The sequence below is a fragment of the Apteryx rowi genome, unplaced genomic scaffold, assembly GCF_003343035.1.
Source record: "Apteryx rowi isolate R43461 unplaced genomic scaffold, aptRow1 scaffold_342, whole genome shotgun sequence".
In the NCBI taxonomy this organism is placed as follows: Eukaryota; Metazoa; Chordata; class Aves; order Apterygiformes; family Apterygidae; genus Apteryx; species Apteryx rowi.
This window is the reverse complement of record NW_020449886.1, coordinates 465777-493219: the sequence shown is the minus strand read 5'-3', so window position 1 is coordinate 493219 and position 27443 is coordinate 465777. Positions and strand designations below refer to the sequence as shown.

The window sequence follows — 27443 nt, the reverse complement described above, 5'->3', positions numbered from 1 at the left end:
GGGCAGACGCTCGGTGCTCTCCAAGCTTCTTTCGTCTTTGCTCAGTTAATCTGCACAGTGGTAAAGCCAAGCTCTCATTGCGTGCATGTGGGTGCAGATCAGTGTCTCTGCTTTGATTGTGCCAATATCGTTGGTCATATGAGTTGTTCATCGGCTGTTTGCTTTTGTTTGCACGTGAAGAACTGGGCAGCAGGAGCGTAGCTGTAGCCCAGGCTCAGACTAGATCAAGGCTCAGAAAGTCTGAGTCTCCTTCTCAGTGTTGCCACTGCCTGTTTGTCTTCAACAAGTCATCTTTGGCTGGTGCTGCTGGTGTAACTTCATGTAGTTGGTCGTGCTGGTGAGTAAAAGCAAGTACATGCTTCTGTCAAACTTGCTGGGTTCATTTTAGTGCATTGAGAGTGTCATTTTGTGCATCCACCTTACATTTCTGAGCAGGCAGTCAACTGGCCGGTGCATCCAGGGAATGTAATATGTACAAAGCTTTTGCATTATGGATTGCTCGGGTATTTCTGGGAGAGGGACCAGCAACTTCTCAAATGGGAATAAAGAAAAAAAAGAGAGAGAAATGTAAAAATGTTTGTAACTAGCCTAAGTCAGCATCCTCATCTGGAACTGGCCAAGTCTAGTTCAAGATGCTTTTCATGCCGCTGTGTTTGCCAGCTGCCTCTTAGTCTAAGGCATTTGCAGTGATTCAAGAGTTCAACTCTGTTGCAGAAAGAAAGGCACTTCTTGAGGAATCTCATTAAAGGCCAAGCCAAGATTTTTCTCATTTAATATTCTTTCTTGAATCCACTGGTTTTCCTAGTATTCTGTTGTAGAACGTTTGTTTATTCTTATGTTTATCATTACTTACTTGAGAGTTTTTTCACTGTATTACCTCTGTTAAAATGATCTCATGTTCGAGGCTAAAATTCAGGAGTTTTGAATACCCAGGTATTCTGATTGTCACTAGCGCAGAGATTAGGTATATATATGTACTGAATGCATTGAAATGCAGCTTTGTGTCCACTTACCAGCTTTTCGTGTCTTGATAAAAATGACGAGGGAATCAAATAATTTTAAAATTATAAAAAAGGTTAATTGAGAACTACTATTCTGTGAACATTGCTGTCATTCCTTATGGGTAAACTTACACATAAAACACTGTAACTGCACCCATAACAATCATCCCTATTAAATGAATACACTTTTTCATACTAAGTTTGCATGGCAAGTGAATAATTTATATCGTAAATTCTGCATTTTTCCTCTGTGGTTACAACCAAAATTACACAGATTCCCTGTGTGGAGTTATATCCTGAACTGCTCTCCCCCAAGATATTTTTAAACTTTTCTCCTAAATAATGTGCATTATCTTAATTACAGCACGTGACAATTATCTGGAAGCTATTGGTTATTGTGTCAGTCCAAGGTGCCACTTAAGTCCTTTTCTTCTCACAATTAACAAAATAGTAATTGTTTCAAAGGCAGGCTGTGATATGAACCCTAATCAAATCCTAGCAGACAGGTCATTATTATAGTAGGGGAAAGCACGGGAGCAGGTCCCTCCCTGGGTGAAAGCGTCAGGAAGAACCGGGTGGTTGTATTTCTTTTGGCAGGCTGAGGCTGTTGTGAGCCCAAAGTACCAGCCAAAACCAAGTGAGCTTTGCGTTGACTTGAGCCATTTCTCAAAGGTTTTTGTGTACTCTGCTTTTTTTCCTATTGCTTTAATTATACCTCTCAATATTTGGAGCACCATGTTAGACCTTCCATGTTTCAGCCTTGTTTGTGAGAGGATTTCTCATCAGCTAATAGCCCTTATTCCAAAAAATCTTCATTGCTTGGGTTAAGATCTGAGCTCAGATGTGTGATCACATAAGGGAAAATTCCTTGGAGACTTGGGGTGGAATGAAGCCCCCTCCTTAATATTTTTGTCTAACATATGTCACTGTATTAAAAATAATTACTTTGGTTCCTTAGGGGGGAAGAGGAAAGGTTTTTTTAAAACCTGAAATTCTGTGTTGAGTAGGCAAATAAACTCCTGAGATTGCTTTCATTTGAAAAGGATATTTTAAATGGTACCTTTACTTGAATGTTGGCCAGTTTAATTTAGATTATTGCTTCTGACAATTAACCTCATGTTGGGCTGCAGTTGTCTCGTTAGCAATGTGGCGAGGGCTGAAGTTGGATCTGCGGAGGCCAAACCCTCACCTGGGAACGTCACCCGCCAGGGCTGCGCTGCTGCCGCGACAGCAGAGCCGTCCGTGTGGGGCGGCGGGAGGCAGCACGCACAGGAATAAAGCTTCATCCAAGGCCGTGAAGAGTGTTTCTGGGAGAGAAGGTTAAACAGCAGGGGAAGCAGGGGGAATAGGATTTAAAACTATGTTGCTTTGAGGTGATCCAGTTTTTATATTTTCCTGTTGAAATGTTTCAACTTTTTTCATTTTGAGACAGGATTTCTCCTTCAAAATTAATCTGATTTAAAAGCAAACTTTTAAATAGAAAAGGGGATAGAGTGGAAGGCAGGAAGGATAGGGCAAAATAATAATAATAAAAACAATTCTGTTAGTGATGCTTCATCTGCCAGGAAATGATCAGTTGATTTGTCTTTCATTTAATCAAAAACAGTTATGCAAGTGTGAGTTCTGTGAACTGATTCCCCCTGCTCTTTTCTTCCCCCTGATTTTTATCCGCTGAAGCAAAATATCTTTTATTTACACAGTTTATTGGTCTGTGTTACAGAGGGAACATTCAGGGGGAAAAAAAGTGTCCTTTTGGTGGTGATTTGAGGAACAAACGGATTAAAGGTAATTTTCTGCAATAGAAAATTTTGCCAACTTTGTATAGTTGAAGGCTTCTCAACTAAATATCATCAAAGAATAGTTACTAATGATCAAACCCCAAGACAAAATACAAAGGACTTGCTGGCATTACTAGGAGAAAGAACTGAAGAATTTCCGTGTAATTTTCAAGTTTTTTTTTTCTTTTTGCACTTTTCATATCTCAGTTATATGAACGTGTTGCCTGCCTATGTCATCTGTACTGTGTCCAGAGTTGGTACAAATACATTTATATACAGGAAGGGGGAAAAATGTTAGTTCTTTAAAGTGTTTTATTTCTTCCTTTTAATTTAAATTCACTTTGGATTTTATTGTATCAGCTGCCTACAAATACTTTGCTACTTTTGCTGTGAAAACCAGTAAGTGAAGCAAGCTTTAAAATGACTGCTCTGTTCTCRTCCATTACGTGGCTGTATATAATATTTGCAGCCCCTAAAAAGGTATTTTAAATGTTATGTAGAAATAGTTATTCCATCAAATATTTAATAATGTATACCTGAAAACTGACCGAGAGGAGACTATATGCAAAAAATGTTTGCTATGGCAATAAATTAAAGTGGGTTACGTTAGTGGAAAAATGAAGTACTTGTTTCTCTGCGGCTGCAAGGAGAGATGGCTCTGTGCAGGCTGCCAGTCGAACGTGTAGCTCGTGTGTGCCCAGCGGAGAAAGCTAACCTGGAGGTGCAAATGCCACCTGTAGAGCGCGTCAGGGCTGCCTGTGGTGGTCCCTTCTCATCTACAAGGGTAGCTTCCATGTGTCCTGGCAGCTGCACCTTCATGTTTTCCGAGTCGCTCTGCTCGGCAGCGGCTGAGCGAGTGGGCATGGGTGCCAGCTACCTTGGCACTGCCAGAGGCAGCTCTCGTGGCGCTGGCATCCCTCCCGAGCCAGGAGGCCAGACCCACCGCAGCCTCTAGCAAACTCCTCTTCCTCCTGTTTTTAAGTTTGGATAGCATGCATGGTGGGAAGGAAAGTCATGACTCAAGCTAAACAGAGTGCAAGTCATTGCCTGGGGGGTAGGAGGAGGGGATATTAGAGGTTTGTGGTTTGGAGATTTATTCCTGTTGACCTCGGGGGTAGCTGGCCAGCGCTCTGAGACAGGAGGAGTTTGGTGTGGGTGGGAAGAGGAAGGTGAAAATGATGCAGCATGTGCTGGGGGTGAGTGGAGCTGGCCAGCTGAGCTGCTCGCTGCAGGAGCTGGGGTGCAGCCTCATCGAGGGTCATGAGGACCTCATTAAGAACCTCATCTGATCGACTGTGATGAATCTGGGCTCTGTTTTAGCAGGAAATTAAACCTGTTAATTTGTTTGTAAGCAAACAATGAAAGCTGCTTGGTTTGTGCAGAAAAAGGCCTAGGGGATTGGCAACAAGGTTGAGAAAATATTTTAGCTGGGGTAGTTGTTAGTAGAGGGTTCTGCTATCTCACCGAGGCCTAGGGAGACTATGCATCATTCTTGGCCACCAACCCATCGAATTTATCTGTCTCTAGTGAGATTTAGCAGTGCAAATTTTCTTTCCCCTACTGGCAGAAAACACCTCAGTCATGATAATAGCATAATTTTGTGATTCTAACAAGATCTTTCTACAGTCTGAGTCATGGCATTTTGTTGCATTTGCTAATATTTTCCCTCTCTAAGTTACTCAAAAGATATTTCAGACATGACATTCATCTTATTTACATATGACGCAAGGTGGCACAAAATATGGGCAATGGAATATGACTCCTTCTGTATACTACATACCTGGATAAAAGTTAGCTCAAGTCGTTAGCATCTTGGAACTGGTATCTTCATTTCATGGCTGTTTGGGAAGAGCTTATGTTAGCAGAGCCTAAAGATGGAGCATCTCAATTACAAACTGTCACCTTGGTTTTTGTGAATTAACACTGTTCTTTCAACATTCCCAGATGAGGGGGCAAACATTTAGAGAAGCTGTTGTACCTTTGCTGTTAATGCAGGTCTTTGTGTAGGTGTTTGAGGCTTAATGGCAGCAGTGCATGAACAGTTGTTGCCTGTTCTCTATTTCCTACAGATAATAAAAAAAGACTTAGACCTCTAGATTCAGATCTCCAGTTCTCTTCTTTGGACAAGTGATGAAAACCATTTCACCTTGTAGTAGGTAAAGGAGGTAAGAGAGATTTTGGGCCACCAACAATAAAAATTATTGCTGTCTGTGAAGATTGGATGGAACTTGATTTTCAGCAAGATTTGGTTGAACATCTTCTCAAATGTCTTGTCAGCAACATATTTAGTCTAGAACAGTGTAGCTAAAGAAAAGCATTTTTCCATTAAATCTTATAGATTCATTGATAATTTATCCACTTATTTAATACTTAAAAATTATTCTCCTAGATTATGGTTTTAATGGTGTGGACCTTTTACATTTACACCACAATGGTGCCCAGTCACATTGACTGGGACCCTTATTGCATAAGGAGCTCTGCAAATTAGTTATCCTGTGATAAACTGTATACCAAGGCCATCATCTGGAAAACATAAGAGCTGTTTTAATGCTGATGGAGGTAATCTGATTGCATTTCTATTCCCCATAAATTCAAATCTGAAATAGAAAAAGGAGGATATTTTTGATTCAGTGGATTTCTCCTTATCAGTAAGATTTGGGGACATGCATTATGATATGTATTTGGTCCTTTGACCTAGAGTGCTGCCAATCAAAAAGGCAGACAGAAAAGTTCAAATAAATGAAGAGCTGCTTCTTCTGAGAGAGTGATGAACCCAAAGAAATGCTGGAGCAGCCCATGTGACGAGTGTGCTGCTGCACCACCTCACTCCACATGTGCCTTTTTTTTTTTTTTTTTTTTTTACTGATTAGAAACTACGAAAAACTAATTTCAACTAGTTTTCATGTCTGCATTATTTTAGGCATCTCAGAATTTTGGGATAATTGGAACGAGTTTCTACTCGTTCAAAAAAACCCTGTCTCTTTGCAGTTTATGCCTGGCTTAAGACCTGCACTAGGAAACAACCAATAATATTTAGTCTCCAGACGATCAACAGACTTTTGGGGAGTAAAATAGACTTTCATTAAGATGCAGATACCCACAGTGCAACCCACATCCCACCACCTGAGTGAGTGCCAAGAGCAGGAATAGTTATTGGCTGTGGGAAATGGCGGTGTCGGCAGAAACCAGATTGAGGCTTTTCCTCCAGGGTGACCTTTGAAATCAATCAGTTTGTGAAAATGCTAACCTCCCAAAGCCCCTCTTTGCCTGGTGATTGCTGTGCGTGTAGTTGTCTCTCAGTGCTGAGGTTTACTCTGGTTCCTTGTATGGGTGAGGAGATTACATTTAGATTCTTAAGCTTCCTTGGAGGGATGTATTCTACCTATTCTTTCTGGAATATATGTGCATGCAGTGTCTTTATCTTCCTACATAAGACTTTGGGAAGTATTGTTATTTATATCTTCTTATCCCCTTTACTGTGATGTTTTTAGTTGAAGCCCCCAGTCAGTTATTGTGTATTTGTGATACATAGAAATCATTGGCAGCAGTATAAGTTGTGCTGTATGGTGAAATGGAATCTTTGCTGGATTCCAGGGATTTTCAAGTACTGGTACTGTTTTATGAATAAGACACCATCCAGGTGTATCTTTATTTAAGGATGTCCCCCCAAACTGTGGTCAGGCTCCTGGATTCCCTTTCCACTTAAAAGCTGTGCATTTTTGGGCCCAAACTGTCTAAGGCTTTGGGAGATGACTGGAAATGACAGCCTTCTCTCCCCACCCCCCCTTTTTTTTTTTTGAAATATATTGATGGTGGAGCTCAGCTCTTTGCATTTGAACATGAGCTCTAGTGGGGAGCTGGGGATCCTGGTGGACGACAAATTGAACATGAACCAGCGGTATGCCCTTGTGGCAAAGAAGACAAACAACCTCCTGGGCTGCATTAGGCAGAGTGTTGCYAGCAGGTTGAGGGAGGTGATCCTTCCCCTCTGCTCAGCACTGGTGAGGCCACATCTGGAGTGCTGTGTCCTGCTCTGCGCTCCCCAGAGGGACATGGACCTGCAGGAGTGAGTCCAGCAAAGGCCCACAAAGATGGTTAAAGGACTGAAGCATCTCTCGTGTGAGGAGAGGTTGAGAGAGCTGGGACTGTTCAGTCTGGAGAAGTGAAAGCTCAGGGGGATCTTATCCATGTGTGTAAGTATCTGATGGGAGTGAAAAAAGAAGACAGAGCCAGACTCTTCTCAGAGGTGCCCAGTGAGATGATGAGAGGCAATGGGCACAAACTGAAACACAGAAATCCACTTCAGTGTAAGAAAACACTTCTTCACTGTGAGGGTGGTTGAACACTGGGACAGGTTGCCCAGAGGGGCTGTGGAGTCTCCACCCCTGGAGATATTCAAACCCCAATGGGACATGGTCCTGGGCAACCTGCTGTAGCTGACCCTGCTTGAGCAGGGGGGTTGGACCAGATGATCTCCAGAGGTCCCTGCCGGTCCCAACTGTTCTGTGACTCTGTGATAGTTCTGGAAAGAGAAAGAAGTGGTGAGAGCACTTCCCCTGAGCTCTGGAGGAGTACAGTAGTGGTACAGAAATTGGTTTAGTGCAGGAATGGTGGTGTTAATGAACAGTTTCTTGTTCTGGAAGAACCATCATTGTGGCTGTTGTGATGACCTGACTCTTGAGGTGCCTGCCATGCTACAGAATAAAGAGGCCTGAGAGCGCTGGTGCATTGCCTGCTGGCTCGGTGGGTTGTGAGACACACTGGGAGCTGCTTCCGGTACGTTGGATCTCAGGATGTACAAGAGCTCTCCACCATCTCATGAGAGCATTTGCAGTGCTGCCAGTGCTTGAGATTTCATTGAGTCTTGGAGTGTCTGACGGTGTCCCTTAAAGTCCCCAGCTCTTAAATCCTCTGATCACATGAGAATCTTAGTTGCTGTTTAAATTAAGCAGTAAGTTTCTGGAAATGCATCGAAGCATGACTTGCATGTGCTGCAAAACCTCCAGATCCGAATGGTGAATAGCTCTTCCCACTCTTCCCAATGTGCACACAAATTTATCATTCAAATTAAAAAGTCTTTTCTTTCTGTCTTCCAGTCTTTCGTTCACAAACTGACTAATGTGAAGGGTCCGCAACAGATCTGGTGGCTTTGTAAGGAAATAGGCTCAGTTCTAGGAAGATGTGGGCTAAGAAAACAAATCTGGGTTCATCACAGCATAATGTGGGCCCATCCTCATCACAAGAGGGAATTGTTTTTTCTGAGTCTGGTAACAGTTCCTGCTTGCTCTGAGTCATCTCCACTAGTGGTGAGCTACAGTCTTTTTTTTCCTTTTGTTTTCTGTTGATAGGAAACATAGCATAGTTCAGTAACCAGCAAAGCTTTATTTAGACTTGTCAGAAATTCAGAAGTGTTTCGCTTTTCCTTGGAAGAAAAGAGGGAGATGAGGAACCTGAGAATCAGGTTATTGATTGAAGTGGGACTCAGTGATGGAAAAAAATTGTCCTGAATATAGTGTCATATGCCTGAATTTACAATGCTGCCCAAATTAGGAACACTGAATTTCTGGCAATAGGGTTGTTTAAATGTATTTTGAAAAGAAGTACTGCAGCCTTAAAATACCATCTCTGTCTCTCTCTATTAGATTGATTTGTAAAGGAAGGGTAAGGTCTGCTCTCTTGATTTTTACTCCTGTGTGAGCTATGAGGAAGGCCTAGGTCTGAAGATTGACAAACCCTCAGTCTTTGGTGTATTGGATACATTTATAAATGTATGTATGTATATGAATATATATATATGTATTTCTATAATTATATATATGTAACCCTGCTTCCCATTAATAATTTTTAGCGTAAGAATACTAGAATACAAGTCTTACCTAGTTTAAGTGTTTCATGGTGGATCTAGTTCTTAACTAAATGTCATTAAAGATATTAATAGAATTAACCTACGGGCATTGTTTGGCCTTGTACGAATCTGGATATGCTGTTACTCACAATAACACAGCTACAGAGAGCAAAGAAATTCTGAGTCAGATTGCAGAGGTAACAGCAGCTGTATCTTCACATATTGCATTTGTGTTGAATTAGTGGAAGCAATCAGTGTTTGGGGATTTCAACAAAAATCTTCTTCCCCTCTCCTCAGCTATTTATGCTTTTCTACCTTGCTAGTTAGATACTCTAACAGTTCTTTAGTTGTTCATGTCTGTTCCCCCCAGGAACTTAAGCACTGAATGTGTGGTGGGAGAAAAGAAAAGACAAAAGTCAGGCCAAAAATAATCATTTAGTGAAAAGTGATTTCGGTAGTCTTTATACTAAGGATATCCCAGAAAGACACAAACCTACTTTATGTTAAGCTAAAGCGATTAAGCTGTTAAGCTGCATAGACCAAACTACAAATCTACGTTCAGTTTAAGGGTTTATTTGTGCAACATTGCATGCTGTGTGTCCTTATTTTTCTTTGGACCTGAGACCCATGAATTTTCAAATCTACTTGTAGTTGACTCAACACAAAGATAGTTGGCTACCGTATGCCTGCAATCTAAGCCAGGCTTTTTCTGCTCTCTGTAGTCATGTTACTGTGAGTAGGCAGGATATTCAGATTCATACAAGGCCAAACAATGTTTGTAGGCTGAATTCTAAGCCTATTAGCCTCTACAATGTCCTATTAGCAATGCTTTTTTATAACCTCTAAAGCATGTTTTATGTATTCAGTTGCAACGCTATGTTACTGTGCTTTTTTCCTGCTCAGTGGGCTATCTTTCCATGTGAAGCTTGTAGGCAAGCATTGGAGCTGGGAGAATTGAGAAAGTTTGGGGCACTTGCATGTTTTTAAAAAATGAATATATGTTTTTCCCCAAAGAAGGAAAAAATCCTTTGCCTCTTCCTCTCTTCCTCCTTCTAAAACACCACAATATAAAATCCAAGAAAAACTTCTGGAGTGGCAGAACCAGAGGTGGTCTCAAAGGCGTCTGCCCAGATGCCTTGTTGTCCCAGCTTGGGATGGCCGTGGTAGCCGTGCCAGGGAGCAGGTAGCGTCATTGGCGTTATGCTGCCAGGAAGCCAGCGATGAAGGTTGGGACGCGCAAAGGTTTGGGCAGAGCTCTGGCCTGTTGTACATGCACAGTCCCTTGCAGGTCATGAGGTGGCAATGCAGTCAGTGAGGCCAGAATTCAGGGATCATTTGTGGCTGTTAAAGAAACATATTGTGCACTAGAGAAAAATACCTCTGTTAAATACACTGGTGTTCGTGTTTTTTACTAACTGAGGCAAATAGTCTAAAGCCGCAGTTGTCAGCCTGTAAGGCTGAGGTGCAGGCACGTTTTAGGTCCCAGCTAGCAGTGTCCGTCTGTCTTGGCTCTCTGGGAGGGACTAAAGTATCGATGGGAGCTGTGGTCCTGGTGCCGGGCCAGGSAGAGGCAGAGAAGCCAGTGTTTTGCCAAGGAGCCTGGGACTCAGAGAGAGGTAAATGCTGTTCCAACGCCGAAGGAAGAGCAGCGGTTTTGAGGCGGCAAGGCGAGCCTCGTGCGTGAGAGCAGCTAAGGAAACTCTGTGAGCCAGGCCTAGGCTGAGCCGGGCCCCCAGTCTGGCTTTCCGAAGGCATTCGGCAGCCCCTGCTCCTGGGGGAGGCACCTTCGCTCCCGGGGAGCCAGGGAAGCTCTCCCAGGACGGAGCTGTGAAGGGTCTTCTCRGGAGGGAGAGGTTGCCCGAAAGGCAGACCACGGGGAGAGGCTCTGCCATGGGCTTTCGCTGGGCATCGTGGCGGTGCGGGAGAGCGCGCTGCGACCCTCGAGCCTCGGGGCTGCTGAAAAGCGCTGCTGAGGAAAGTAGCCCCGGCGTCTGGGAGGGCGAAGCTGGGCTCCGAGGTGGCCGCGTTGCGAGGGGCAGCTCTGAGGAGCTGCTTAACGTCCTTGGCACCGGGGCTTTTTGGTGTCCGAGAAGGCTTAGCTTTTATGCCGTGGAAGTGGTGCTTAGAGGAGTAGTTTCCTTTCTAAGACAAAATCTAAGACAAAAGAAAGGGGGGAAAAAACGTTCAGCCCTCTATTCAGGCTTTTCTTTTTGCTGTCCAAAGTAAGTGCAGACTTACCCCAAAATGCCAAAAGGGAGATGTTATGCAGGGTTAAAGGTGTGTTTCCTCGGTGGGAGAAAATAATTTTAAAAATCACACAGAAAAATGTCAAAAAAATTTTTTTTAATTTTTCATCCCTCTTTTGCTTCTTCATCCTTGTATGTATTTGTCATATTTGTGTTCTATCGTATAGTTTAAAAAATAATCCCCTGAAGTAAATAACATCAACCTTTTTTTTTTTCTGTATCCCTACCAATTTTTGCCTGTTTTTCAAACAGAATGGGGGTTTGGAAAATTAAATAAAGACTTCCAAAATAACAAGCTTTAGAAAATTTTATTTAATTTGTGGGTTCATTCTGTTCTCTCTCTCTCTCCCTCTTTTTTTTTTTTTTTAAGAAGATCTTTATTAATTTAGTCTAGTAACTTAGTGCTTATATTAAATTAATCTAATAAAAGTCAGGGTCCTCGCATAACATTTCCCAAATGTGAAGCAGCATCTATTACATGAGGCACAATCTTTATAGAGTAAAATGTAAACCTGATATATGGAATTATAAGGCATCAAACTGTTTGGTGTGTTATTTAAGTCAAATAGTTGAGTGTAGTCATACTGGAGGAAAGGAATGGGCAACATTAGCACTCAAAAATTTAAAAACTCAAACCAAACTCCATATATCAAAGCAATTTGCATCTGTGAAAGTACACTAAAGTTCAGCAATTACGCCTTATAATGCCAAGTCTTTCTATTGACAGTTACTCACATCAACATTTGTATCAATATTTTCATGTATAATCATATCTGTAGTAAAATATGCATGCTGATGCAGATTTGCAAGCCAGAAAAGTTACGCATGAGTATTTAAACTGACCGATTCATAGATGCAAGGCTGCGCCGTAGGATTTTGTTCTGTAAAATACCTTTTGCGCCTACAGTTTACGATGCCATTTTAAAAACAAGAGCGGAGAAGCGCGGCCGCCGCAGGGCAGGCGGCCAGGGCGCCGGGGGCTGCGCCCTGCCTTCCCTCGGGCGACGGCCACCCCTTGCTGCCGGCCCCGGGCTGCGCGAGCCTGAGCAGCGGCCGAGCGCGAGCCGGGGCGGGAGCCTGYGCGTCCTCTTGATCTCGGGGTGTGCACATCGCAGCGTAATCGCGTAGTTATTCCTGCTCTCTCACTGAATTGTTTATTATGATCTGAAATGAGGAAGGAGGGGGATGCTTTTGTATTGGCATAAACATAGGATTATGTTCGTTCTGTGCTCTCAATCCCTAAATCGCCGATACGTCAATTGGCATAATACAGTCTACCTCACAGGGATGTTATGAGGCTTAATTAATTAATGTTTTTAAAGTGCTTTGGGATCCTCTGATGAAAGGCACTTTAGAAGTGCAAAGGAGGATTATGCTGATTATTTTTTCTATCTATTCTTACCCCAATATGTCACTGATTGAAATTCAATAGAATATCATGGTCACCCTTATAATGAGGGGCAAAAGCAGTATAATATTTTTAAAATTGCCATAGGAGCTTGAAAAAGCAGCTCAATAATATAATACCAAAATTAATGCAATCTTTTCTTTTTTTTTTTTAAGTTGGCCCTGTTGCTTTTTCCTCCTTTCTGCTTGAAAAGTCCTTCCCTTTGCTGGCTTAATAATAATAACTACAAATTATGCCTTTATGTTGTTACAGTTTGATGATGTACCACAGCCGGGGCACAGGTTAGAAACACAGGCTGAGTTATTGTATACTGCGGGGTAGTGATTTCCTGCAAACTGATTTATGGATGAATAATTCTATGTACTTATGATATGGGACAGGCAGTTTTTAATTTCGGTAACAAAGCACAGCTGAACAAAGGAGAATTACACGCTCTAGCTTAGGGCCAAGACGCCTCTGAAGAGGATAAACAGATGCAATCACCGTCACAAGAGCCTGCCGTCTTGTGAGGGGCCCTGTCAGCGGTGGCGGATAGATAAATGGCTTGGTTATCCTGGGAGCAGGGTTTTTATTGAGTGTTTCATTGAGGTCTTTCATTTGGAGTTGTAAAATGAATCAGAAGTGTCGGGGTATTAATGCTAGTCTGTAGTTTCCGTGAGTTTCCGTTGTGCCGGTAAGAATTGCTGTTGGGAAGCGAAACGTTTAAACGAAACGGTTTGCTTGCACTTGCGGCGCTGCAGCCAGCGGCGCTTCTGTTGTTCGGCGGCCGCCCGCGGGCCCTCGCACACCTGCAGGCTGCGGCCCTGCAGCAGGACACCGCGCTCTAGGACCCCTCGTTCGGGCCGGGAACGGCCGTGGCTGCCCGAGGCACAGCTCGGGCCCAGCGTACCTCTGCCAGTTCAGACCTGCTCCAAGCATTTTGGAGGGGTGCGTTGGCCCAGGAGAGCTTGCGCTGGCTGGGGCACTGCCTGTCCCCTCAGCCTTTCTGAAGCTCATGTAACACGGCGTAGTCTGCTGTGTCTGACTTCCCAGGCATGTGTCCTTGCTGGAGCTGGATGTGGTTTGTGCTGCCGCGCAGTCTGGAACGGTGCCCACCCCGCGTTCACGAACATGGAGCTGTAGTGTAAGAAACGAGCTTAGCAGGTCTCCAGTTCCCATCCCGACTGCGTCTGTCAATCCACAAGGAGAGCAAACGTCTGCTTTAACACCTCACCCCCATATGAGTCTTAGCAGGTTACATTTGCTTATGCTGTGGAAAATGCGAGTTTTTCATGTTTTGCATCATGGGTTCAGCTGGGTTGCCTGGTTAGCTCTGACAAGCACTCTTTGCTTAATAATGCTTAGTAAAGAAGGAGTATCCTTTGCAATCCTGCTTTTCCTCTTTAGCCATATAACACAGAATTCCTTCTCTTTCCCCACTCTGTACATATTTGGGCAAGTATTACTGATGATTTGTTTTGTAGCTGTCTCCAGAAAAATGTTGAGGTGAGGATGAGGATGCTAATGTGAACATCCAAAATGTCCTTGATTTGATCCTGTGACTAATTTTAGCCCTAGCCAATAAACATTTTAGGTAAGTTGCATTAATCCCTTGTGACCTACCTACAGATATCCACTGAAGCTGTAATTCAGGTACACTCAAAATTTCTGAAAGGTGAAATCAGGAATCTAACCATGGTGGAGGGCAAGGAGTGGTTTGTAAGGAAGCTAGTAATGGTGCAAAGCATGTTCTGGTCCTGTTTGTTCCATTTAGCTGCAAAAGAGGAACCTCGAAGATGCTCCATTTTAAGAGTTTGATTTTACAATGGTGATGTATTGATGTATCCAGGCTTTCATGAGATGCTCCAGTAACTCCTGTGGGACTATCCAGAAAAAAATTAACTGTACATGTGACTGGGGGGGTGCAGGACCTGGACCTCGTTCTGTTTATGTCCAATACGTGTCATAGACTATGACGTATATTATTTTAAATCCCAGAAATGGCGTTCTTAGAACTACTGTACTCTACCGTATGGCTATCTTTCAGATTGGAAAGACAAATGAGACCTTTAGCCCATAAGTAATTAATTTCCTGGAACAATATAAGCTATGTAATATTGAAAAGGGTGTTCCAGATTATCTGGGTTATTTGGGAAAGCAGCTTTTTGCCTTTTTGCCTTTTTATTTTATTTTTTTTAATGTTCCTGATTAACACAGCTATTCTAGAAGTCTGCTTTAGCCCCAACCTTGCGTCCGTTCAGAAGTTCACATCTCAGCAGCATGAAGTCCCAGGAATACTGTCAGTGCTTTGTATGCATCATTCTTTCAGCTGGTACCTTTAAAACTGAAGGTCGGTAAAGATCCTGTGACGAGTTCTGCTAGGTATGTAGGTCAGCCAAGATGTAGCTGGTCAAGCTTTTTGTTCAATATATTGTTATGCTCCAGCTTGCTCAGTTGTCGTTCTCTTCTCCAAAGGAGCTACATTATAAATGAAGCTAAGTTGAAAGCACTTATGGCAGGATGGCAAATCATTGGCTTGAGTGGAACGACAAGAGTGAATTGCAATGTTTTTTATGTATGAATTTGACAGTGAGCTCACAGAAGTTTGCCACTACTGTTTTCTGGCATTCTTCTGCGTAAAGGGAATTTTGCAAATTTAAAACTAGGTTACGCTGTCTTTCATCTTCTTTCCTATCTTGATTTTGATAAAGCAAGCAGTAATAAGCATTTCTTTAATGACAGATGGAAACATTGCTGAAGCTCAAGCTTAATAAAAGACTTGTCTGTAGAAGGACGTGACATACAAGAGCCAGCAGCCAACGTGGATAGAGAATCTTTTTTAAAATAGGTTTTGAAAGACTTTCTTTTGAGAAAACTATTTGGTGTTTATTGCTTTTGATTGACTAGTTGGCTACATTCAACCATTTCCAGATAAGTTGTTGAGAGCCGTTCTAGTGTATGAGCATTTCTTCAGTCTGTGCAAGGTTTGAAATCTGTTGAACTTTCCCTCCAAACAACTCTTTACCAAAAAAAAAAAAAAAGTCCCAAAGGATCATTGATAAATGTAAGAGAACTAGACTCATTGACAGAAGAGTTTTGTGAATTCATGAAGGATGTGCTTGCAGATTTCTTGAGCAGTCTCATCTGCTGTGTTTTATCTCCATACGGTATTGAGAAGCTCTGGAGCCGAAAGAGGAGCGATGTTCTTGGAGCAGTAATAGCTTCATTAATAACACAGGCAGTGCCCTTGCTTATTCTTAGCTCCACTCCAAAGTCTCAGGTTGTGACAGAATAAAAGCTCAGTCAGGTCAGTTAAAGTGATTTCGCTAAAGGCCCAAGCTGCACTGTTTGGAGTCAGTGAGAAGAGCTGTAAAACACATGCATGTGGAAGGGACTCCCTGCTACCAGGGTGTTCTCCTCTGCACATCGCCATTGCATTAGAAACACCCAGTACTAGATGAGAAGAGGACCTTTTCAGGGGGAATGTTTTGGTTCACTCAAATTTTACTGAGGAGTTATTCAGAGACAAGTCTACTAGTACGCTGAGAATAAATTTGCTCAACAAGCTGGCATCATCTTCCCAAATGCAGCCCAAGATTTGCCTTAAATACAGTGTCGGTGCCATCAGATAAACCACCTGCGAAGTCTGCTGAGGAGCTGAATGGAAACCATGGCTTCTGGCTATCGTTTGGACCAGCTCAATGTGCTCTGGAAAAAAAATTTCACACGTCATATCACACCGGCTGAAAAAATAGCGTGCATCAGCAGTGCTGTAACACAGAGTAAAGGACTCGCAGCAGGTGTTAACGTGCAGAGGCACAGAGCATTATGGTAACACCTGTGTTTGTCTAAATCCAGCCAAAACAATTTCCTCTCCAGTTATAGAGGAGGATTAAAAAAAAATCTACCTAACTTCCAGTAGTAGCAGACATTTCCTGTAAAGCAATTTGCATAGCATTTCCCATGATGCGCTGCACTGTGGTTTTTCTTTAAACTTTTTTAGTTTGGGGGCAGGTTTGCTGACTTCAGTGACCTCTACTGTCTCTTTGCCTATCACCAGCATTGCCAGGACCAAGCCGTTGCAGATGGTGTGCTCTCCGAGTGCCTTCTTTAATTCAACAAAAAATAAAACCTCTTGTAAAATATTACCAATTTAGATATGACTTATGGGGCACATATGATGCTTATTTTTTCAATTATATGAAAACTTGGCATGGTTAAACATAGGAAGTCAAGGGTTCTGTGAAGCTGGTATGGATTTCTGGATTTTTAGGTGATTTTGCTTTAAATTATTATATAGCAGAAGAGGGTGAAGGAAGTCAGCAGCTAAACTGTGTTTTCCCAGCATGTATTTCACTCAGTGGACCCTTGATGCTCATTTCATGACTAATATATGCTGTACTATATGCATTTCTTGTTGTCACCAGAGATAACATTAAGTAAACTATCCCCTTAAGAAAAACAGCTTTTCTTGGCAAGTGGAATATGACTCGAGGAGCCAGCTCTGGAGACATACGGTGCTGTGAATGAGTGCTGTGTGTTACTCTACTGGATCTGAGTCCAGGCACTATTTATACTGCAGCATATTCAGCACCAGATTGTTAAATCTTAATACTGAAACAGTGCATCATTTAAATGTTTTTGTTCTGTTTATGTCCCATTTTCAAGCATTGGATATCAAGCAACACTTAGTAACTTTTTGTTTCGTTTGGACAAGATCTCCCCTTGCCAGAAGCTTTCTAATCTGCTCTTGAAATCTTAGCCTGTCTGTACCAGCGTGTTACACTGAGACTTTGTACTACTGAAGATGCACTAGGTCTCTTCCAGCTTCTCTCTGTATGTGGTGATGGGATACCTTGTAGATCAATATGTCACTGGCAAATGCAAATATTGAAGCRCTACAGAAAAGGAGTTGTACTAAAATTATCTCCTCCTCAACCCATGTAGGAATGAGAAAAAATATTCCATAGCAGATATTTCATGTGCTCATTAGTATTATGTCCTGTCATTGTCCCCATGCAAGGAGCTGTTGTTTTGCTGTTTCAGTGGCATTATTTTATGATGATGTGCGGGAGCTTAGTATAAAAGATCTTTGCCATTAATTTCAGTTTGGTTAAATCCAGTGTGGGGGAAGCACTGGGAGCAGAAAGTGAGGGGAGAGGGTTGAAGTTTCCTGGCCTCACAGCATCCTTCCAGATGCCAAAAGAGGTTTTTTGGAGGTCGTGTTATTACAGAGGAAGTGGTGTTTCTCACGTAATGGTGTATTTTTGGCGGTAGAGTTTGCAGGCAGTCTTTGGTAAGTCCAAAGAGTATGTGAGCAAACCTCAAATGGCGTCTGCTGAAATGGGAGAAAAGGTGATGGGTGTCTTGAAGGGCTGCATCAAGAAGAGTGACGTGAGCAGAAGAGAGGGGCGAGGGAGCACAGCGGAGGAGGGAGCACGAGCAGTAGCTGCAGTTGTGCGGAACGGAGCCGTGCTGCTTTGTTCCCATGTAAGGCAGCACTGTGGCTTTCTGTGTTTGGTGTCTTGCTGGAAGTCATTCCTGGGTATTAGTCATTGTTTCTGGTGTGAGTGGGCCCTGGGCAAGTGTCTAAACATAAATAATACCTCTGCACCAAATAGTTTACCATCCAAGTTTAGAGTCTCTGTGCCCATCCAGAAAAGGTTACGATCCCTAATAAAGAAGGAGCAGAAGTGAAAAACGGACTTCAACACTCTTCCCGCCCTTCCGAATTTTTTGGATCTGTGATCAACTTGCAGTTGTTCTTTGCAAAGAAAAGCAACCATCTGCCTAGTACAACTTGTAGCTGGGAATGAACTCTACCTCCTTCATGGGTTCCCAGTACCATTCACACTGGGAATCATACCATGGTTCAATTATAATTATGTGCTGAGACCTACACAYAGAAATTTTGTTGTTCAAGTCAAAAACAATGCATTTATTTACTGAAAAGTTTTGAAGGCTACAAAATCAGGACTGCAGAGTATTTAAAGCTCATTCTAACTTAGAAAACCAGGCTTTAGTGGGATGAGGAAAGAGGTGAAGGGAGGAAGCATCCTGTGCTTCTTCAGAGTAATTTAAGAACCAGGAATATGTCAGCAGCTCTCTGCTAGGAATTTACTATTCTTACTCTTCTCTGTGGTTTGCTTCAAGAGTCAGCATAAAACATCTTTTCCAGCAAGATTGCAATAAATCTCAAGACAGGTCTTGAATGCCCTGAACAGACAAACTTATCAAAGGGTTTAGTAAACAGCTGATAAAATATGAAGTGTTTTTTTGTGTTTTCTCTTCAGGAATAATAAAGCTTGGAAGGTGGAATCCCCTCCCTCTCAGTTATGTGACTGATGCACCAGATGCGACAGTAGCCGACATGCTACAAGATGTCTATCATGTTGTGACATTGAAAATCCAATTACAAAGGTGGGTGTTTCTGAACATCTGTCCTTCTCTATTCTCTGAGCTGCTTCGTCGATCACAGCATTACTACAGAGATTAGCACATCCTGTTTTCATTAATTTCTGGGCTTTTGATGAAATGAAAAGAAAAATGAAGAGAATGGTTGGTCATCTGGCTACTTTTTGGTGCATGGTCCAACTGATTTTATATGTTTTTGGAAGTAGCAGTATGGTAGCAGAGAGGAGAGGGGTGGGAACTCAAACAATGGAGTAAAGATCTGAGGCCTTTAAAAGCAGACCTTTCCACAGTCCTTAATTTAATGGGTCTTCCAGGTCTTACTGTATCTGAAAAAGAAATATCCTGCCTTTTTCCAGGGGTTGCCTTGTGAGAATCCATGTTTTTTTGCTGCTGGTTGCTGCAATGGGGGAGGAGGGGAGTTTATTGACTTTCCTTTTGTCTCCAGTGGTCTTTCCAGCAGAAAGGCAAGAAAACGAGGCAGGGATCTTTTACTGCAGCTCCATTTGGCCTCTTGAAAATATTTCCCTTCCCTGATTGCTAGTTCTGATCAGCAAAGCAAAAGCTCCTGATACTTTTACATGAAGCTGCCCTATTCCCCCCTCTGTGCACCTTTTTTTGTCCTTTCTCTTTACCGGCCTTTGAAAGAGGTCTGAGATAGTTACTGATCTGTGTGTAGGGAGCAGTGGGCAGCCACTGGGAACCCCAGGAGTGCTGGTGAGCACATATTGCGCAGTCTGCTGTAGTTCTATGCCCAGGACATGTCAGGGCAGAGAGGCAAAAATAACAGACAGCCTACAATAATTTGCCCATGGTTCCCTGAAGCTCAGGCTGAACAAGACAGAGGTCTATTTGGAAGAGTGTCAGTGTCCTTTGGTGGCAGATGCTTACCCACCAACTGTTCAGGTCAGTTTGGAAGTAGTTGGTGCCTCGCTGATGCTAACCTCCCAAAGAGCAACATTTCTTTCCTGTTATCTCTGATAGTGTTTAAGGTTTGCAGTTCCTGCTAACAGGCCTTGGTTTTATATACTGTTATCATCTCTCAGTTAGAGTAAACCATTGCAGCATGTGTATGAGCCTCTAGAGCCTGTAGCCTCTACAAAACTGGAGTGCAGTAACTCATGTCCTCAGACACATGAGCTACCAGGAGACCGTCTAGCCTATTGTCACTTCTGTATTACCAGAGGGTATCAGCCCAAGATCAAGGTCTCATTCTTTATCTTCAAAGTGCTGGCTGCAGTGTAAATAAAAGATAGCCTGAAGCTTTGAGATAAAGATGATCATTGACTACTTGAACTCCTCAAGCACAGCTGAACTTTCAACTCGGAGGGTAAAACCTGCATAGGCAGAAAGCAGACCTACCTCAGAGGTTGATAGGAGAGTGTGCATTCAATCTCTCTAGCATGAATGACAATAACAAGCTTTCCCCACCCTTTTGGTGTGCTTCTTGGGTCTGTCCCCAGGTATGTAGACACAGACCATGAGCCTGTTAAATTAAAAGAAGCACGCGTCACATGAAGACGAAGGCTTCACTGCCTGTGCAATTCTTGTAGAATGAAAGTGAAAATGAACTGCGTGGGACAGATGTTGGGCATATGGCTTAATGCATTTCTGAAAGGCTCTCAGATACTTTAGTGATGAGGGCAGTGTAAGAACCTGTATAAAATCAAATTAATTTTTCAGACCTACTGCTCAAAGCCTTGCCTCCACACAATGAGGGTCCTTACTGTTTAGTGATTTTGTTCATGCAGCGTGTATATTTATTTTTCTATACCAGCCCAATTACCTTTCTCTGTCTGGAGAGGATGTCTTTCTCCAGTCATTTCTGTGGCCTGCTTTACGGAGAGCTTCTTTGCTCTCTACCAGGCCCCAGAGGAAATGGTTATGCACACGTATAACACTGTTAGTAGGRTTAGCTGCTATTCCTGGTGTGTACTGTCATTCTTTTGGTTGAACTACCTGTCTCCTGGGAGTCAGGTTTGGTGGGAAGGGGGAAGAGGAGAGAAACACCTTGAAGGACTGGCTGATCAGGGAACTCTAGAGCAGTGTTGGTTGCTCAGAGGTCTGGGGCTCTTGTATACAAGGAGTAAGTATCTGCGCAGGTAATCTTTCTATCTACTTTTTGCTTTCTGTTTTAACAGTTGTTCAAAGTTGGAAGACTTGCCAGCAGAGCAGTGGAACCATGCCACAGTTCGCAATGCCTTAAAGGAACTGCTCAAAGAGATGAATCAGAGCACACTAGCCAAAGAATGCCCTCTCTCCCAGGTCAGTGTTTTTACCAGGCTTAGGGAAGGCCACATTTACAAGATCCAGAGTTCATATTTGTTCAGTAAAGTGCTTAGTCTAAACAATTCCAGAAATATTGAACTCTTTTCTTGTTTTTTTTAGAAAGGAGAAATGCTAATTAATAAGAAAAAGAGTGTGTTTGTACTGTGTTTTATTTGTGGGTCGCCAGTTGAAAATTATGAATGAGTTGGTTGATTTTTGTCCTGCTGGTCAGAGGGATGTAAATTCTTCATCTAGACCTTTATCTACACCTTTTGCAATAGCATTGAAGATACTAAAATGCAAAATTTCAGTGGCTTCCTCCCACCGGCAGAGGCGTGCCTCCCCCGCTATAACCCATGGGTAGCTCTTATCAGTCTCCAACTATGGTAAAATGTATGCATTTGCAACCAAGGTGCCCCAATTTCAAGAGAAAAGTGACAAAAATGTATATGTAATTATGTTTAAAAAAGAACAAAAACTCAGTCTCATTCTTCATGACTTCTTTATAAATGGCAGTGATGTCGTATCAAAGACATGAACAGCTTCCTACCAATATCATGAGCTCTATTTGTACTTCAGATTCTCATAACAAGAGATTCATGAAATTTTTATGACTGGGGCCTCTTTGCCTCTCTCAAAACCCAAATGCTTCAGCACCCAGAGCCAGTAACTTTGCTAGGAGCMAGAAATCTGTTGCCTTTCAAAACTCTGGTAGAATCTTAGGTTAATCTGTCTATTCTGTCTTTTAAAAACCCAAATCTCAGTAACCCCAATTGCTAAAAATCCTTTGCGTTTGCTGGCCCATATTCAAAATTTGTTCTCCTGTTGCTGCCTGTCTTGCATTGCAGTGCATGATCCAAAGACTCCGTGAAGCAGAGAAATTTTTCTAGGTGTAACCAGGGCAAATTTGTCATGCTGTTTTACAATTACAACTGCAGGGAAGGCACAGGGCTGCATAGGTGTGATGCAGAGCAGAATTTAGGTCTTTGCAATTGGTAGGAATCACTTTCCAGCAGAAAATATTTGTCATCTTCCTTAATCGTGTTGGGTCTGCAGAACTAGTAGGAATGGAAAGGCCATGTAAGGAAAAGCTTTATTTACTTGCCTTATTTACTGAAGGAATACTGGTGACTTTAGATATGCACAGAGCATAGGTGTGTTAAACAAGAAAATATTTTCTTTTCACACAGTTTAAGTGTAATTTCTGTAAATAGAATTATCTGTTGAATCTGGTCAGCTAATGATGATTGCAGCATGTGGCTGTCTCTGCCCGGTCTTCTTCAATATCCAGTGTAACTACACTATGAATCATTTCATATGCAGACGTTCATTTGTGTCTAGGCCCCCTTCCCCCCTTCGGTTCCAAAGCTGCCAGGTGGAAATGCGGCACTTGGTTTCCTCCTTCCATAACCTCAGTCTGAAACGTATATTGGCAAGATTACTGATGGCAGGTCTGTAGGAGCAAGAATCCTTGCCCCAGTAGTTATTTAGTGGACAAAGCTGAAGGGACATCCTTCTGTAGAAAATTGCACTTGCTTATTACTTTCAAGCACAAGTACAAGTGACATTTGCTGAGTGGTGACTAACTCCTGAACCAGGACTGTAAGAATGCAGCTTCTATTATTATCATTGTTATTGCTGTAAAAAGTTTCAGTCTCTTCTGTTTTGGCTCACAAAATGCAAAAGATACAATGGAAGGTTGTATAGGAGCTGTCTATTACCATCATCTGAATATGCCTCTAATACAATTCCTTCTCCCAAATCAGTTTTAAAAAAAATATCGTGCCAAATGTGAAATGTCATTACAACCCCCTTGTGGTTAATATATTATTGACAGCAGCAAATTACAGAGTGGTCTCGTAGGAGTTGAACTGCAGAGTAAATGCTGCTGTTTATTAATGTGTTCGCAGTGCATCAAGTGCAGAAGTGGAGAGGGGCAGCGCCCGCGCTCCAGCGTCTGCTCTCGGTGCAGGAGCTCTCCCTGCAGCCCAGATGGGCACTCTGATTGCCACTAATGGGAAATGTAATCATTCACTTTGATTTAAAATTGTTCTGTTTTTTCTACTAGGTGTATTATGTGGCTGCAGCTTAGCTGCCCTTAGCATAAGGCTGCTGTTCAAACAAATAAATCCCAGTTAACCAAGCTGGGGGTGGCTGGTGGATGGGGGGAGTGTGCATGGTGGAAGGAAATCCAATTACTTCGGCATTTCCATCTTTGCATAGAGATCTCTGTCTTTCCTGTGTGTTGTATAACTCATCTCAACATTGCCCATGTGTTTTGTCTCCTTGTTGGAGCAAGATTTCTTGGGGTAAGAGCATGCCCCATATTTTTCTTCTTGAACTTACTGCACTGGATTTTCTTTATGTGGATATTCCTCAGGTGCTGGTGTAGGCAGCTTTCATCCATGTGGCTGTCATGGCCACACGCATGGCAAACATATCTGCAACTCGGTATAATCTATTCCTTCCTTACATATTTTCCTGGGAAAAATGTACGTTATTTAGAAATTTACAACTACTCAATGGTTTTTCTTGCCAGTCTCTTCCGAAGGGGTATTTCCTTTCTGGAGACTTATCAAGACTTCTAACAGAAATGCCCCTGGGATTCCTTTCAGTTTAATAGTGAGGAATATTTTTCTTTGTAGTTTGAAAGTTGTTACAGATTTTTCCCCAGCTCTGTCTCTTGTCAAGCAGTTGAAGAGAATCTGTCCTAGGATTTTTCACCAGCAGTGGAAATTTCTATTTCAGTTTACTATTTAGTTTAAACTTTGCTTTCTCAAATAAAGGTTAATGGGTTAATTTAGTCTGTGATATTTAATAGGCCCCCAATTTCACTAATGTCAATATTTTGTAGAGCTAGTGGATTTGGGAAAAAAATAATGGAAAAATGAAATTGTTGTATACACAGAGCTAAACATTTTTTCCACCCTGCCTAAGTGGAGGAAATTTAACTGAAAGGATGCTAGAAAACACAAGTTATCTCAGCTCAACTTTGTACAAAATTTTTCTTCAGCAGAGGCTATCACTGCCGTGCTTTCAGAATACCATTGCTTGGTAAAGTGACTGAGAACAAGGGAGGATTTATGGGGAAGGAATTGTTGCTGACTGCCACAATGCTAGGTTTATGTCTCAAAATATTGATTTTAATTAGAAAATTGAATCTCAGTTTTAGAAATTAAAGTGGCCCCTTAGAAAGGCTCTTACTTCATAGCTTTCAGAATCTACTGCAGTGCACCATAGCAGCATTCAAGTAGAAAAGTTAAAGTGAAAAGGCAGAACCACCTCTTTACTGAAAGTGAAATTATGTTTTGAAACTAGTCTGTGCCCTCCAGTTGTCATAAGAAGTCCCTCTAAAGTCAGTTTTGCTCACATTTTTTTCAAGTCCACAAAACTCATGAGTTCAGAAACAGCTGGAGTCCTGTGATATTGCAGTGCTCCGGGTAGAAGGCTGGATAGATCTGGAAGAGGGAGGGGATGTTTTTGTTTTTAAAGCATTGTGAAAATTGAGTAAGCCAGTGCGTAAGCCTTGTAGCTTTACCGAAATGGCTAAGATCCCCTTTTGCACAAGAGCCTGCAGAAGCCTGTGGGCCAGAGCTTGAACCTGCGGTGAGCAGCCCGCTCCCGGCGGGAGGTCACGCCAACTCTCACGGCTCGGCCACTGCGCGGAAAGGTCCTGCGACGTGCCACTGTGTTTCTGAGCTTCGATGTACGTGAGGAAGGCGGGCGTAAGAGAAGTGTCGTTTCTGGAGAAGGTGCAGTGGCTCCCATGTCTTCATGGTGTTAGACTGTATTTCTGTGCTTRAATTTGTACGCCTGCTGGGAGTGATTTGGCCCTGGAAGAGTTAAGGGGGGGAAAAGGAAAGCAAACTGTGGTTAAAAAGATCCTTTCCTCTATAGAATGGACAAAGGGAGGAAAAAAAAAGAAAGGAAAAACTACCAGTAACCAGACTCTTTCTCACCCTGTGGGCAGAAGCATCCCAGTTATAAAGTATCATTTATATCGGTATCAGGTGCTGCAAAGTAGCTCTGCTCCTCTCTGCTTCCCTTGGCGTGTGCAAGAGTTGCTCACAGGGAAGCCACAAAGAGCAGAGAGGGGGTCGGTAGTTAAGCAAGTGAAATTTCAGCCTTGTCGAGCTGTGTTGCAGTTTTTGGTTGCTCTGTAGTGTAGTATGTGTAGTTCCCTTCACTGAATAGCACTGTTAATTTCTCTTTTGGGTGATTTTTCACACAAGTGCTAATCACACGTTTYTATAAATTACATTAATTTAACTCATTTGCCTAACTGTTGTTCTGCAGTGAGTAGCACGGATGTTCTCCTGTTCTTGGCTGTGCGGCCTTGCTACATTTGGAAGCAGAACAGAGACATCTGAAAAGCGTTATTTGGATTATGCATGCTGAAGCATCTAATCTTACCTTTAGGATGTGGTCCCTAAATCACGCCTGTGCTCGCTCGGGTGCTGTGAGCGTGTGTTCCCCAGCACAACTCTGCCTGTTGTTGTGCAACGAAAGTCCAGGTTTGGTGATAGCACAAGTACAAATTACAGTGGAAGAAAAACCCACCTGAGCTGTAGGCCTCAGTCTAGGTTCACACTGCATCCTTTTTGCTTTATTAGTGAACCGGAGTAATTATGCCAGGGGGTATAAAATGGAGAATAAAATTCATTTTGTGTACTCATCAGACACTGCTTTTAGTTCTAAAGTCACAAATAGATGATCAGTGTGCACTTGCATTATTGTTCGCTTTCCCTGGAAGATTTCTAATTGTGCAAGTTATTTTAAAACACTTTTGTATTTCTTTCTTTATTTTCAGAGTATGATTTCGTCCATTGTAAATAGCACATACTATGCCAATGTGTCAGCAACCAAGTGCCAGGAGTTTGGGAGATGGTACAAAAAGTACAAGAAGATTAAAGGTAAATTGATGTTTTTTGTTACTTTCCAAGTTCTTGAACTTCTGCTGACAGTTTGAGATTATTTGCTTTAAGTAAAAGTGCTAATAAGCTCTAATGATATTAGTGAATGTGTCTGCAAAGAGGGCACAGTCACAGCACATATGAAATTAAATTTGATACTTTACAATCAAGGCTCGTGTGAAAACGCAGACCACTTCAAACATGCTTGTAATATCCCATTTAGTTGTGCTGAAAGATGAACTGTGTTTTGAATTAAGTTAAAACATTTTGGAAAATAAAGTAGCTCAGGACTTAAATTGCTATGTAAATTACCTTAGTTGTATTTTATTCATGAAAGCTAAAAAACTTCTTCCAAAGTAATGTGCCCCTGTGCTCTCTGTTTGGAATACTGCAAAGTGTCGAGGCATTCCTGCCATGTGCTGTCATGGGGCATCTGGCTACCGGTGGAGTGTTTAATACCTGGTTGTTAGGAGAAGTTGCTAAATACATGTTGCTGCACCCACTGAGRGTTCAGATGAAAACAGCCCATTGTTTGTATTATTTTTACAATGGGGTTGTATTAGTTGGTTAGCAGCGAATGCCTGAGGCAGTAAAATTATTCTGTGCAAGTTCTGCATGCTGCTCTCGCCACTGAAATGTCTGCTCACCTTCCAGTAGTGCATGAAGTGATGTGACAAGCATCCATCATGTTTACTTTGTTCTTTTATTCATCTTTTCCTTTGGGAAGGGGCTTGAGTGTATACTGGACCATTATTTTGGTAGATTTTTGTTTGAAAACATGTGCTTTGAGCAGAAGTTTTGGCATAGTCCAGATTTTCTCTAGTGAGTTCTGCAATACCAGTTGGCTCCTCTGTGCATGCCTTTCCTCTCCCCAAATGCCCATTGCCCTTGGAAATTAGCTTTACCATACGACAGKTTTTTTCCTAGTCTGTCTCGCTGTTACACCACTGAAGGGAAGATTTGATGTCTAAAAGAGGCATTAGCTATTTTTGTCCTTTCTGCCTGTGATCCTTTCAGCATCCAGGAAAATCATACCAGGATTCACAAGCATTAAGCAGAGATACGGCAATGTCCTGTCCTGCTTGAGAAGCTGTTGTATTTTTAGTCACGTGAAGATTAGCGTCTTTCAAAAACAGTCTGCAGTCCTGCTCTCTTAAAAAGCTGGGATACATGAGACATGAAAGGTTGCTTGTTTAGCTTCTGTAGGACAGACTGGCAGTCTGCATGGCAGTGCGTGAAGAGCCTGCTTCTCGAGGGAGGGACGCAGGAAACAAAATGGCATAAAAGATGCCAGGGAGCCCTGGCTGTCCTCTGCTGCGGGTCTRGCTCGTGGGAGCTTCGGAGCGGCTGCCCGCAGGGGTGGCACCTGCCTGGGCGACTCGCAGGCCTGCGCTGGGCAGTGATTGGGTTTTCACTGTGAAAATGAGAATGTTTTATGGTAAAATTGTTTGTGGCTAGAAGGAAGATTGTTCAGGCAGAAGTGGGGTGATAATGTACATGAGGAAGCTGAGGTGTTGCTCTTCGCCTGTTAAAATTATTTAGACTTGAGGTAAAAATGTTGACTGGATATTCTAGTACACAATTACCTTTGGGC

The 27443-nt window shown here is 42.5% G+C and overlaps 1 protein-coding gene across 2 annotated transcripts in view; it reads left to right on the top strand.

The window, feature by feature from the left end:
* The window catches only part of SATB2 (SATB homeobox 2), a 116771-nt gene that overhangs the window by 20208 nt on the left and 69120 nt on the right, over nucleotides 1–27443 (top strand). For both annotated transcript variants that reach the window (XM_026072456.1, XM_026072457.1), the window contains exons 2-4: nucleotides 18551–18677; nucleotides 20810–20933; nucleotides 25747–25849. In XM_026072456.1, coding sequence (XP_025928241.1) covers nucleotides 18551–18677; nucleotides 20810–20933; nucleotides 25747–25849 — 354 coding nt within the window. The remainder of the gene's footprint in view (nucleotides 1–18550; nucleotides 18678–20809; nucleotides 20934–25746; nucleotides 25850–27443) is intronic.